The sequence below is a fragment of the Zingiber officinale genome, chromosome 4B, assembly GCF_018446385.1.
Source record: "Zingiber officinale cultivar Zhangliang chromosome 4B, Zo_v1.1, whole genome shotgun sequence".
NCBI lineage: Eukaryota > Viridiplantae > Streptophyta > Magnoliopsida > Zingiberales > Zingiberaceae > Zingiber > Zingiber officinale.
Window position 1 is genome coordinate 3,683,854 of NC_055993.1, and position 13,307 is coordinate 3,697,160.

Below are 13,307 nucleotides of genomic sequence, written 5' to 3' on the forward strand. Positions count from 1 at the left end.
CGGTGTCAACGAAGACCCTGGCCACGCGACTATTGACTATGATGACTTTGATGATGAGGGCGTCATCATGAGGCAGCTCCAGTCCTTCCAAGTCCTGTGGCCCAAAGCTGATGACAGGGCCAGCAGCCTGCTCCTGGCTGCATCCAACAACATGGATCTCCAACCGGTGTTCATGGGACTTGCGTGCCCTGCCTAAACCTTCGTCGGTACACTACAAGAATTATGACTTTTAGCGACGCACAATGCGGTCAACGTCGTAGAATGTAACCCTTTGGCAACGCTTGGAGCATTTTGCGTCGCTAAAAGATAACATATTAAGAGGAAATTTTCCCATATGTATTTGGTGTCATTTAGCGACGCGTTAAATCATACGCGTTGCCAAAAGAAGGTCTTCCGTGACGTGTACATCATTCCACGTCGCTAAAAGGACACAACATAGAAAATGCGTCGCCAAATGTGATACTTTGGCAACGCACTCCTCATTCAACGTCGCTAATATTAGCGGGAAGTTTTCCCGCCTTAAATTGTGGTCATTTGGCGACGTGGAGACATTAAGCGCCGCTAAATCCAAGAATAAATTTTTTTTAAATCTGTGAAAACTCCCACTTAATTATAATTTTAAAATTTTCCATATTATATATTTATTTTTTAAAAAATTAGGTTTTAATAAAACTTTAATTTATTATGGGGGTTTATTTAAAGTTATTAAAAAAATTGCATTCTTATGGTTTATGTTAGATCTTTTATTATATTTTAATGCGAAATTTTATAAAATAAATTTTATTTATATTAATGTTACTAATTTCTATTAGGATTGTGCGCTTAATCCCTAATCGCCGCCCTCAGTATCTTCTCCCGCAGACCGCGACGCCTCATCTTCTTCTCCTGCGGACCAGCCGACGACGCCTCATCTTCTTCTCTTGCGGACCAGGCGACGCTAGAGAACCTCCATCGTCGTCATTGTATGATTCATCTTGAGGTAATTTCTCACCCACCCAAACTATTTCTCTTCCGCCTCATCAAAATTGCCAAATGGTTGATATTTTTTTTCCTTGCGATTTCATAGCTCCCTCTACATACATCTTTGGGTTTTTGTTTAGTCTCAAATTCTCAACCAATGTGTTTTATGAGAACAGAACTAACTATAGCTTATTTGATGGAAAAAAGGATGGGTGGAGAAGTTCCAAATAAGCATCAATATAAAGAAACCATGTTTCTTACCGGGACAAGATGAATCTGTCCATTTAGATATGCATGAACAGTGAAAAGAATGATTGCCAATTGTTGTGAGAATGCCACTAGTATCTTGATCTAGTTTTTTTGTAAATTGATGAAAACAAGATGTAAAGATTCATATCTCAACAAAATGTAAGTCGCGAAAATATTTTGGGCATAAGTGAACTGAAAACAAGCAAGCTAAACTAATAATAAACTAGAGAACCATACATTCAATGTTAAGCAAAGATCTCTAGATAATTTACATAATCATTCATGAACTCAGAATTACATTAAAAATGCGTTAAAACTTAAAAGATGGTGGGATATTTATGTCTACATTTACTTATTTGTCAACATTCAAAATCTAAAAGAGATAAGAAATGAGAATTTTCACGCAATGAGCTCTGACAGTAAATATCCTAGCTAGATTCTTTCTGAGAGGTTTCAACCTAAAAATAAACTATATTTCTTCTTTGAGTTAGTATTATTGAACTAGACAGTATTGTATGAATTTTGATTGATTTTCATAGCATGTATACTTAATGTATATTTTTTCCTTGCTCTAGTTTTACAAAATGACGATTGACAAAAGTTGGATGAGTGTGAGGAATCGAATCTCTCCTGAATATAAAAATGGTGTTCGGATGTTTGTGACACGCGCTCTCGAGTATGCCAATGAAGATGGGAAAATAAGATGTCCATGTAATAATTGTTTGAATCATCGGTATCAACCACTAGGCTTAGTAGAGATACACCTAATGCGACATGGGATACAACAATCATACAAAGTGTGGGATTATCATGGTGAGCAATATGAACATCCACCATTGGAGAATGAAGTTTTATCTGATAGTGATGCCCAAGATGAAATGCGAGATGTTTTGAATGATTTGACTGGACCAGTGGAGATAGGAGAATCTAGTGAGCCTACTCAACAAAGAGATTTCCAAACTGAAAATTTTAATGATATGTTGAGAGAAATTGAGAAAGAACTGTATCCAGGATGTGTAAATTTCTCTGCGCTTAATTTCTTGGTAAAATTAATGCATGTGAAAGTACTGAACAAGTGTAGTAACAAATCTTTTGATATGTTACTTAAGTTATTGAAGCAAGCATTTCCTCAAGCAATATTACCTGGCTCACACTATGAGGCAAAGAGGAAGCTCGGTGAACTGGGATTGGGATATGAGTCAATTCATGTATGCGAAAATGATTGTGCTCTTTTCTGGAGAGAAAATGTCGGGCTTGAGAATTGTCCTATTTGTGGCATGAGCAGATGGGTTGACAAAATATGAAAGGGAGAAAAATACCAAAAAAAGTGATGCGATACTTTCCCCTAACTCCTAGATTAAAGCGTTTGTATAGTTCTAGGCACACTGCAAGAGATATGAGATGGCATGATGTTGAGCGGCTAAAAGAGAATGGTGTTTTGAGGCACCCAGCAGATGGTTCTGCTTGGAAGATGTTTGATGCGAAATTTCCAACATTTGCCATGGATCCTAGAAATGTACGTCTTGGTTTGGTAACAGACGGTTTTAATCCATTTGGTAGCATGAGCACTACTTATAGTATGTGGCCTGTCATGGTTGTTCCATATAACATGCCACCTTGGAAGTGTATGAAGTCCGAAAACATGATGTTATCTTTATTAATACCTGGACCGACATCTCCTGAAAAGACATGGATGTTTTCCTTCAGCCACTAATTGAAGAGTTAAAACAATTGTGGGAAGGCGTGAATACTCGAGATACCGTGACTAATGATATTTTCTTAATGCGTGCAGCAGTTTTGTGGACAATCAATGATTACCCGGCATATGCTTTAATGTCGGGATGAAGTACAAAAGGGTATAAAGCATGTCCAACTTGTAACGAAGAAACTCCTTCAAAAGGCATAAGGAATAAGATAGCTTACATTGGGCATAGACGTTTTCTTCCTTTAAATCATCCGATGAGACGAAGGAAACAATTTGATGGTAAGATGGAAACAAGATCTCCTCCTAAAGAACTAACTGCTGAAGATATATTAGCACAGTTAGAACACGTGCATGTTTGTTTGCCTGGAAAGCACAAGCAGTATGGTGGTATAAAGCGTAAACGTTCACCTATTGAGCTTAATTGGTCTAAAAAAAACATATTTTTTCAGCTTGAATATTGACAACACTTACCACTATGACATAACTTGGATGTAATGCATATAGAAAAGAATGTATGTGATAATGTTCTCGGTACTTTGTTGAACATAGAAGGAAAATCCAAAGACACAGAAAAGTCGAGACTGATCTTCAAGATATGGGAATTAGGAAAGAGTTGCATCTCTACATAGATAAAAATAAATGGAAGAAGCCACCGGCAACATATACGTTAAGTGCTGAAGAGAGACATTTATTTTATCATTTTATCAAATCTGTGAAGTTTCCATATGGTTTTGCCGCTAACATATCAAAAAATGTCAATGAGGCCATTGGTAAAATATCGGGGCTTAAGTCTCATGATTGTCATGTTTTGCTCCAGCGATTATTGCTAGCAGGAATCCGACCATACTTGAAAAAAGAAGTCTGTGAAACTATCATTGAATTGTGTAATTTTTTCCGACAAATATGTGCCAAGACTTTGAACGTTAGTGATCTTAATTTGTTGAAGACAAATGTTGTTCTTATCCTGTGCAAGTTGGAAAGAATATTCCCTCCAACATTCTTTGATATTATGGTTCACTTGATTCTTCATTTACCAAAAGAGGCAATGATGGGTGGTCCTGTGTATTTTAGATGGATGTACTGCATTGAGCGAGCTATGAGTATCTACAAACAATATGTTAACAATCGAGCACGGCCAGAGGGGTCAATTGTTGAAGCTTACATCGTTAACGAGGCTTTGACCTTTTGCTCGATGTATTTTAGAGATATTGAAACCCGATATAATTGCCCAGAAAGAAATGATGATAGGGTTAACACATGCTCGTTCCGAGTTATTTCTATATTCAAGCATGTTGGTCGACCCTTGGGCAAGAAAGAGGTAAAAGTGCTTGAACCTTCTTTACGGAGCAAGGCAGAGTGGTATGTGCAAAATAATTGCCAAGAAGTTGAAAAATACCTTCAGTAAGTCATCTATAACTCTTTCAATTATTGTCTATACCTAAATGCATGTTATTTGTTAATAATATTATTTTAACTATCATGTAGGGAACATCGAAATTATCTACTTGCTAGGGGAGTGCGGAATGTGGAACAAAAACAAGAAGTTGAATTTCCAATGTGGTTTAGAGATAAGGTATGTAAAAAATGTAAAAATTAATACGATAAGTTGTCCATGATATATAATATTAAGCTAAATTTGAATTGACTGACTATATTATACTTCTCTAAACTTTTTTTAGGTTAATGAAATGCGATTAGCTAGATCATATGAGGTCACAGATGAATTGTATGCATTAGCTAATAGATCCAATTTCAGTGTGTACTCATACTCTGGTGCTATTATCAATGATGTTAAGTTTCTTGTGGAAGAAAGAGATGTGAGACAAACCACACAAAATAGTGGTATTCTTGTACCTAGTGTAGCGGGGCAAAACTTTTATGGCATTCTTTAAGAAGTTATAGAGTTGTGTTATTTAAAAGATTGCACAGTATTGTTATTCAAGTGCAAATGGTTTGACACTGATCCTAGGAAGAGAAGAATTCAAGAAGATAAAATATTCACAAGCATCTACATAGGGGCAGAGTGGTACAAGAATGATCCATTTATACTCTCATCACAAGCAAAGTCAGTGTATTACTTGAATGATATCAAGAATGGTCCGATGTGGAAATTGGTGCAGGATTATGCCCCGCGTAATTTGTGGGACTATCCAAATGGTGAAGTTGAAAATGATGTTGACACGACCAGTATCGATCCTCACATAGTGCAAGAGACTAATTCACAATCACTGCAATTGGTGGTAGAATTACCAGATTTAAAGAATGTCAGTTTCCATCATGATGACATCGATCCAACTGAGGTTATGAATGTCGATCAGCTGTTGCATAATATAAATGATTTTGTTATTGATGTTGACGATTTTGAAGATGACACATTAGAAGAATATGATGACGAAGAATATGATACTATTGAAATTGACGAGGAGGATAATATTGAAAATGAAACTAACGACACGACTTTAGAAGAAGTAAGAAATTTATTTATTTTTATTACTACTGATTTGTTTATTCTATTCAATTTGTGAAGTCAATCAATTGTGATGTTTGAATGTAATTAGGATGTGGAATATAGCTCTCTTGCAAATGTGCCAACACAGCATATATAGTTTGTATTTGACTGATATGTGAAAAGTTTAATTTGTTGAGTCATTCATTTATTCCTGTTACTAACTTTTATTGTTATTTTTATAGGATGTCTAGTTTGAATGTTAGTGGTTTTGGTGTTGGCGGGGATGAATCAATAAGGGATGGAAGAGGCAGACAAACTACTTGGAGACAAGAATCTTGTAGTATAGTTCTCGAGAAGGCATTAAAAAAACAAAAAGTAGATAAATTGGAGGTTAAGTTTGAAGATTATACAGGGGGTAGTGTCGGAAAAAATGGAAAATGGTTTAATAATTTAATATCTCAAATAGTTCGAGATACAATATCTCCTCTCGTTATGGCTTGGGAGGATGTCACTTTGGTTGAGAAGCAGCTTATCTTCGATCGTCTTGATGTAAGTTTGTAAAATTAAATTATGTTGCTTTGATTATGCATATGCAATTATTGAATTTTTTTTATTTTTGAAGAATAAATTTATATATCCAAAAATGAATGTCGTGAAAGCGGAGGTAGAGCGGCTTGCCATGAGGACTATTAGAGATCGAAGGTGTAAAATGAGGAGACATTGGAAGCTACTTGATGGGTTGAAAAATAAAGATACACCAAAGAGGAAGCTGTATAAGGGAGTAAGCCAAGAGGATTGGAATTTTCTTTGTGATTATTTTGGGAAAAAAGAACAAATGGTTAGTAATAATTAGATTAGTTGATAAATATTTCATACTAATTGCTCTAATATTATTCTTTTTTTTGCAGGAAAAATATGAGAAAAATACTAATAATCGATTTAGTAGGCCACTTGAGGGTGCTCATGGATCTAAAACTTTAGTCCAAAACTATCATGATGATGTAAGTCTATTTGAAAGCAATATTTCTATATACTTAATTGTGTAACATTACTTTAAGGCCAATCTTGCATGACATTCATTTTTTTAACCCAACAAGTTATTGTTCATTTGTGTACAGGCCAATCTAAACTAATATTTTTCTCCCTTGTGCAAGAGACTATTTGTGTAACCCATTGAGTTGCTTTCAAATATTCTCACTGTCTATTTGTGTAACCCATCGTTTTACAATTGGTGTAGAATGCACCAAAGATTCTTGCACTGCCTATTTGTGTAAAATGATAATAACTTTTTTTTTTTTTGTCTTTTTAGGCCAATCTTGAGGTGGGAGAACTTCCTAGTGCAGTCGACACCTTCGAGAAATTGTATCACAAAGGAGGACAGTGGAAGAATGATTGGGATGTACAAAAATATGTAAGTATTCTTTGGATCGGATTTTATAGTGCACAACAATGTAGTGCACTGTAAAATGCCATTGATATAATGAAAATGATTACCATTACGATTGGTATGACATGGTATGTGAGAGGTATTGGCATAAAACATTACCAAGATTAGCATTGGACCAATTTTCTAAACATTATTTCAGTTTGAATGTTGGATTTAGAGAAGGAAAATTGAATTGTGCAGGTGAACTTTTACCCGCTAATGCGGACTTATCAAGACTTGTTATTTTTTTCCTGGATTCAATATATTTTCATGTTACCTTGCATCAGAATGAGTTAATCTTTTTTTCCTTATATATTAATATTTTCTTTTCTTTTAGGCTGAAATGGTGGAATTTCGATTGACTCAGCAGGAAGGGGAAGTGTCTGACTCTAGTATCAATGATGTGCATCAGCCCAAAGATATCAGTATCATGACGCAAGTTTTAGGTACACGGTCTCGCTACGTTAAGGGTTTAGGTCCATTACCTAAACTATCTGTAGTAGGTGGTCCTATAGCAACAAACATCAACTCAAAGCATCATGACGAGAGTGGAAAAATTATGGATATGCAACAAATGATTGATGTGCAACAACATACTATAGGCGAGCAACAGAAGACAATTAGTGAGCAGCAACAAAAATTTGATGCATTATTGCAACAGCTTCAACAAGTCATTCCTGGTTTCACTTTTCAGCTTCCACCAGCATGTTCTTCGACTTGATCTCCTCCAGCATTTCCCTTGTGTCCCAAAATGACTATGTAGTTTTTTTTTTCAACTTTATCTAGTTGTTGTTTACTATGTTATGTTTTTGGCAACATTTGACTACTTATATATCTTTGTTAAAAACATTTGATTAGTTATAATATCAGTGTTTTACAGATCTATTGATTGTGATTCTTTTTAATTATTTTATTTGATATTAATATTAAATATAATAATTAAATAAATTCAAATATTAGAATATTAAAATATATGTATAACTTTCTGCGATGCTTTTCATGCGTCGCCAAATGTCTAGTACTTTTGGCGACACATAAGGTACGTCGCAGAAAATAACCATAGCTCGCATTTTAAACTGCATTTCGCGATGCATGGCACACGTCGCCAAATGGTAAGACATTTGGCGACGCGGCTATGAGTTGTCACCATATGCTTACACCTTTGGCGACGTTTTACATAACACGTCGCCAAATGTGATATTTAACATTTACCAACGACCCAATTGCGATGCAGCCCGGCGACGCGTTCTTGCGTCGTCAAATGGTCGGTGACGCGTTTGCCTAATATTTGGCGACGCAAAAACGCATCGCCGAATATCATAATTCTTGTAGTGGTAGGTCCTCCAGAGATCATGTCAATATCCCAGATGGCCGCATTGCCTCGATTCTAAGCTTCGCGAGCTTCTCCTTGATCCCCGGCGTGTCCTTGTTGCTGCATGCTTGGCCCCCCCTGATCTGCCCGGGGTCGGCCAACCTGTCCCGCTGCATTGCGTCGATCCTCCATCATTCTTTGGACCTGAGGAGCCAGCTCGGGGGGTGGTAGGCCTAGCTCAACAACACGACGAGAGTCACGAGCGAATTGAAAACAATCGTTGGTGGCATGTATGTGCGACTGATGATAAGTGCAATAGCGCGGCCCCCAAGGCTCAGGTCAGGGGGCATGGACTGCAGCTACTCGCGGGATCGACCGAACATCCTTACCAGGGTGAAAGGTAGGTCGGGCTTCCTTAGCGCGCGGGAGAGGTTGAGTAGGCGGTTGGCACTACAAGAAAATTGGGATTCTACAACACTTAAACGACAACGCTTTTTATAAAAAGCGTTGTCTATTTTGTTTTAACAACGCTTTTAATGAAAAGCGTTGTCTATTTCATTATTTTCTTATTAATAGACAACAATTTTCTAAAAACCGTTGTCTATTAGTGATTTTTACGGGTCAAAGACAACGCTTTGTAAAAAGCGTTGTCTATTAGACTGATTTTTAGTGTCTACGACAACGTTTTTAAAAAGTGTTGTCTATGTTTAAAATCTCATCTAATTCTTGATTAATACAAACCGTTGGATCTAAATCTTGATTAATACAAACCGTTGGATCTAAGTAAGGAGTAGAAAACTCAAACCCTTCTCCCAACTTCTATCTTTCGATCATTTTCCTGAACCCTTCTCCCAAGTACTCCTCATCTCGCGCAGCCTTCTCCATCCAAGAGCGAGATCAGATACGAGGGCATCCTCTACAGCATCAACACCGAGGAATCCAGCATAGGCTTGTGCAACGGTATAGTTTGCTTTATGTCCAATTCCTCGCGTCTTCGCTTTTCTCCACTCCCCTTCGCGCTGTTCCTCATCAAAGGGAACATTTTTTTCGAGCTTTTTTGGCTGGATTTTAGGGCTATTATCTTTGTTTGTGGCAACGAAATAAAATCTCGATCACATTTTTTCTTCGGATCTGACCTTTGCACGCCTACCTCTTCTGCCTCCTCCGCAGGAACTAGGGTTTCATCGAGACTCCTCCGCCACGATGTCTAGCTTCAGCGGCGACGAAACTGCCCCTTTCTTCGGATTCCTCGGCGCGGCCGCAGCCCTCATCTTCTCCTGTAATTTCCCCCAATTTCGGCGACCTTTATCTCAGACTCCTATTCCGTTCGAATCAAAAGGTTCGTTTCTTGAAATGTTTTTCATTCTTTTGCAGGCATGGGGGTGGCGTACGGCACGACGAAGAGCGGCGTCGGGGTGGCGTCCATGGGTGTGATGCGGGCGGAGCTCGTGATGAAGTCGATAGTTCCCGTTGTCATGGCCGGAGTCCTGGGGATTTACGGTCTCATCATTGCGGTGATCATAAGCACCGGGATCAACCCCAAGGCCAAGTCGTACTACCTTTTTGATGGGTATGCCCATCTGTCTTCTGGCTTGGCTTGTGGTCTTGCAGGACTTTCAGCTGGTATGGCCATTGGCATCGTGGGAGATGCTGGAGTCAGGTAGTTGTTGTTTGAGATCCTTTCTAGATTCGATAGTGCTCTCTATTCCTCTTTTTTTTTTTTTTTTGTCTAATTATTGACTACGAATTCTCTAACCTTGTCTTCTGTTATCGCATATTTAGTCCATTTTTCCTCTGATAGTCCTTTCATAAAAGAGCAATTTATTTTTCTAGGTCATGTGTGTAGAATTTATTTATAGTCGTATTCCTATTGTATATGTGTCTTTCATCCATTCTTTGCACTATCTATCTATATAGGAGTCCTCGAGGGATCGTGCCTTAGCTTGTTGTTGTTGTTATTGAGAGAGCTAGTTATTGACTAAAAAAATTGGAATATTTACTGAGATGATTGTAGTTTCATATGCAGATCCCACATGAATCCTTAGATCTATCGATTTCAATGATTACTACAAAATTTTCTATGTTTTAGTCACTTTGAAAGGGTAACAAACAATGTTTGTGCCCATATTTTGATTACTTACTGCGTTTAGTTTCACTACATAAAATATTGAGTCTTATTTATGGATACAAATAGCATAGACATATATGTGCTTTATTTCTATGGAATTTACCAAAACATATACAATCAAAGCACTTTTTCTATAATTGTTTTTTAATAAAAAAAAGTGTCAGCTTTGCATTGTGCTTACAAAATCATCTTGCAAATTTAATTTTTTAAAGATGTAGAAATAATAAAAGGTCAAAAGAGCTATTTTGAACTACATGTAATTTGATGAATCAAAATGCATGTATAGGTAGTTATGTAGATAACGTGTATTGACCAACTAGACATCTGCAGTAGTAAGGTTGGAGAATATTGGTTCTTCCATTATGGTTAGATTTATCACATTGAGTTTGAACAAATGAGTTTAATGAAAATATGAAGCAAATGTGAAGCGGTTGTTACCTTAGGAGTACGTGTGAGTGCATCTGGGATTCATGAGTAAGGTTATGGTTAGATTTATCACATTGTTATAATAGTTGTCAGTAGTTTTTTAAGTCAAATGGTTTGAGCTAATGGCCTTGTATTACATTTGCAATTCTAATATCTATTTGTAGATTATCAGCTACGTGTTTGAACAAATGAATTTAATGAAAATATGAAGCCAATGTGAAGCGGTTGTTACCTTAGGAGTACGTGTGAGTTGCATCTGGGATTCATGAGTAAGGTTATGGTTAGATTTATCACATTGTTATAATAGTTGTCAGTAGTTTTTTAAGTCAAATGGTTTGAGCTAATGGCCTTGTATTACATTTGCAATTCTAATATCTATTTGTAGTTTATCAGCTATGTGTTTGAACAAATGAATTTAATGAAAATATGAATCATTTGTTGTGTCAGATCTTCAACCTTTTGGAGTTTGGATGAGCCAAGTTCTCCAAATTTGCTCCAAATTAAGTGTCATCTTATATTGTTTATAACCAAGTACATCAATCCACATGAATTAGGAATTATGAGTTTGATGCTTGTAAAGCATGTTTTCACTATGGAATATAACTTCATAAATTGTTCTAGTTAAGATCAACTTGTGGCTGGTGTTTAAAAAGTTGATTTTATTACCTGAGAAAAAGAAAATTGAAAAGTCCAGTAAATTTGTATCTTCGTTGTAAATTGTATAACTAAAAAGTTGAAAACTTGGGAGAGCAAAGAACAAGCTGCATGAGATCAGTTTAATAAAGCAGTCAGATAGCTGCATGCAATTTGAAAACTATTTTACATCAAGGATCTGAAAATCTTCATTAAGATTAGTGTAAATTTTGTTTCTTTTGGTAGAAAGTCATGATGATTGTTTTGGCTACTTCAATATTAAGTATTAAGTATTCAGTAAACAGATTGTCAGTGCATCGCTAGCAGGGGATATACAGTTCCTGGATGTTAGAAACCAATCTGAACCATATCTTACCATTGATGCACATAGGGGTTCCCTTGCTGCCTTGGCAATTCATCGGCATGCTCCAATTATTGCAAGTGGTTATGCTAAGCAAATTGTGAAGGTTTTCAGTCTAAAAGGAGAGCAGCTAAGCATCATCAGATATTACCCTACTTTCATGGCTCAGAGAATAGGTTCTGTTAGCTGTCTCACTTTCCACCCGTACAGAGTACTCCTTGCTATTGGTGCTGCCGATGCCTGTGTATCTATCTATGCAGATGACACTTACCAAACAAGATGACTTGCTTTTGGCAACGTTCAAACCTTAAGACCTGATTAAGGAACATGGAAATTTCAATTTAATAATCAAGGAGATGGTAACTGCATTTGCCCCAGATTGTGACATCAGGCTGCACAATCCTGCTTTGAATGTGAAATTTGTATCTTACAGTGTTCGTTAGCCTCCTCAAAAGAGGGTCACACTTCATCAGAATTCTTGCATCACCGTTGGAGGCTCTCACTAATAATAATATTTAGGTAAAAGTTGTACATAGTCTATTTTATGTTTATGTTTTCTTTTTCTTATTTAAATTTTCTTGATCATTTTCTTGCTTTGTTTTGTTCAAAGTTGTAAAATTGCACTTTCATATTATAAATTAAGTATTGGCTGCTTTTAGGAAATAGTGTTGTGATGTTGGTCACTGAAAATGATTTTGGCTTCTCATTACTGATTTTGTATGTTTTGCTGTCCATAAATTTTGCTTGTTCATGCAAATGCTTTGATCTATCATTTGAATTACCGAACAAGTTCCGAATGGTATCAAAATTCTGTAAGATTGTAATGTCTTTTGGTACCTTGTAGTGATGCAGTAAAGAAGAATGTTTTGAGTCATTTAAGAAACAGTCTTTGTTTCGTTGTATTTGTTATTTCTGATTGTACTGTTGCTATAATGGTAACAAAAATCATTTTCAATCTTGGCACAACTGCTATTCATAAACCTAGAATGAGTATTTATTGAGCCCATGAGTTAGATTTCTGTCCACCCAGAATTGTAGGTCCACAAATTGTTGGCTACTTCAATATTAAGTATTAAGTATTCAGTAAACAGATTGTTGGCTAAACAGATTGTAGTTGTTCAAAACAGATTTTTTGTGCTCTTTTGTTTTATATGTGAATATCACTATATACTTTGAAACAGAATTAGTGTAAATTTTGATATTTACTAACTTTTCATGTAATTAATTATTAATATTACTTCAACGTCAGATTTCTATTATTTTTATGAGTTTGAAATCATTAACTGAGTTGATTATATGTAAAATTCGAATCTAGACATGGTAAAAGAAAAATAATAGTTTCGTAAATATAAAAATAATGATTTTTAAATATATTTTTTTTTTCTTTAAAACGACAACGCTTTTAAAGCGTTGCAAAAAGCGTTGTCTTTTCTACCAAAAACAACGCTTTAAAAGCGTTGCAAAACGTTGCCTTTGCATAAAACGACAACGCTTTTAAAGCATTGCAAAAGCGTTGTCTTTAGTACAAATGACAACGTTTTAAAAGCGTTGTCGTTGAGCAGACTTTTTACAACAGTGCCTTTAACAACGCTTTTTCAGGCAAAAAGACAACGCTTTAAAAGCGTTGTCTATTAGCTTTTTTCTTGTAGTGTGGGGTA

The 13,307-nt window shown here is 36.2% G+C and overlaps 1 protein-coding gene across 2 annotated transcripts; it reads left to right on the forward strand.

Annotated features, from left to right (window-relative positions):
- The first annotated feature begins 9,510 nt into the window (after window positions 1-9,510).
- LOC121974462 (V-type proton ATPase 16 kDa proteolipid subunit-like) lies at window positions 9,511-12,312 on the forward strand. Of its 2 annotated transcripts, none has more exons than XM_042525532.1 (2): window positions 9,511-9,761; window positions 11,587-12,312. In XM_042525532.1, the coding sequence occupies exons 1-2, from the start codon at window positions 9,526-9,528 to the stop codon at window positions 11,930-11,932; spliced, it is 582 nt and encodes a 193-aa protein (XP_042381466.1). In that variant the 5' UTR covers window positions 9,511-9,525; the 3' UTR covers window positions 11,933-12,312. The 2 variants fall into 2 exon arrangements, with proteins under 2 accessions (XP_042381466.1, XP_042381467.1); XM_042525533.1 differs by having other exon boundaries at window positions 11,680-12,312.
- The last annotated feature ends 995 nt before the right edge of the window (window positions 12,313-13,307 follow it).

Coding starts and splice junctions, on each gene's coding strand:
- LOC121974462 (XM_042525532.1), top strand. CDS start 9,526: ATGGGTGTGATGCGGGCGGAGCTCGTGATGAAGTCGATAGTTCCCGTT. Junction 9,762..11,586: donor GTGGGAGATGCTGGAGTCAG/GTAGTTGTTGTT, acceptor TTAAGTATTCAG/TAAACAGATTGTCAGTGCAT.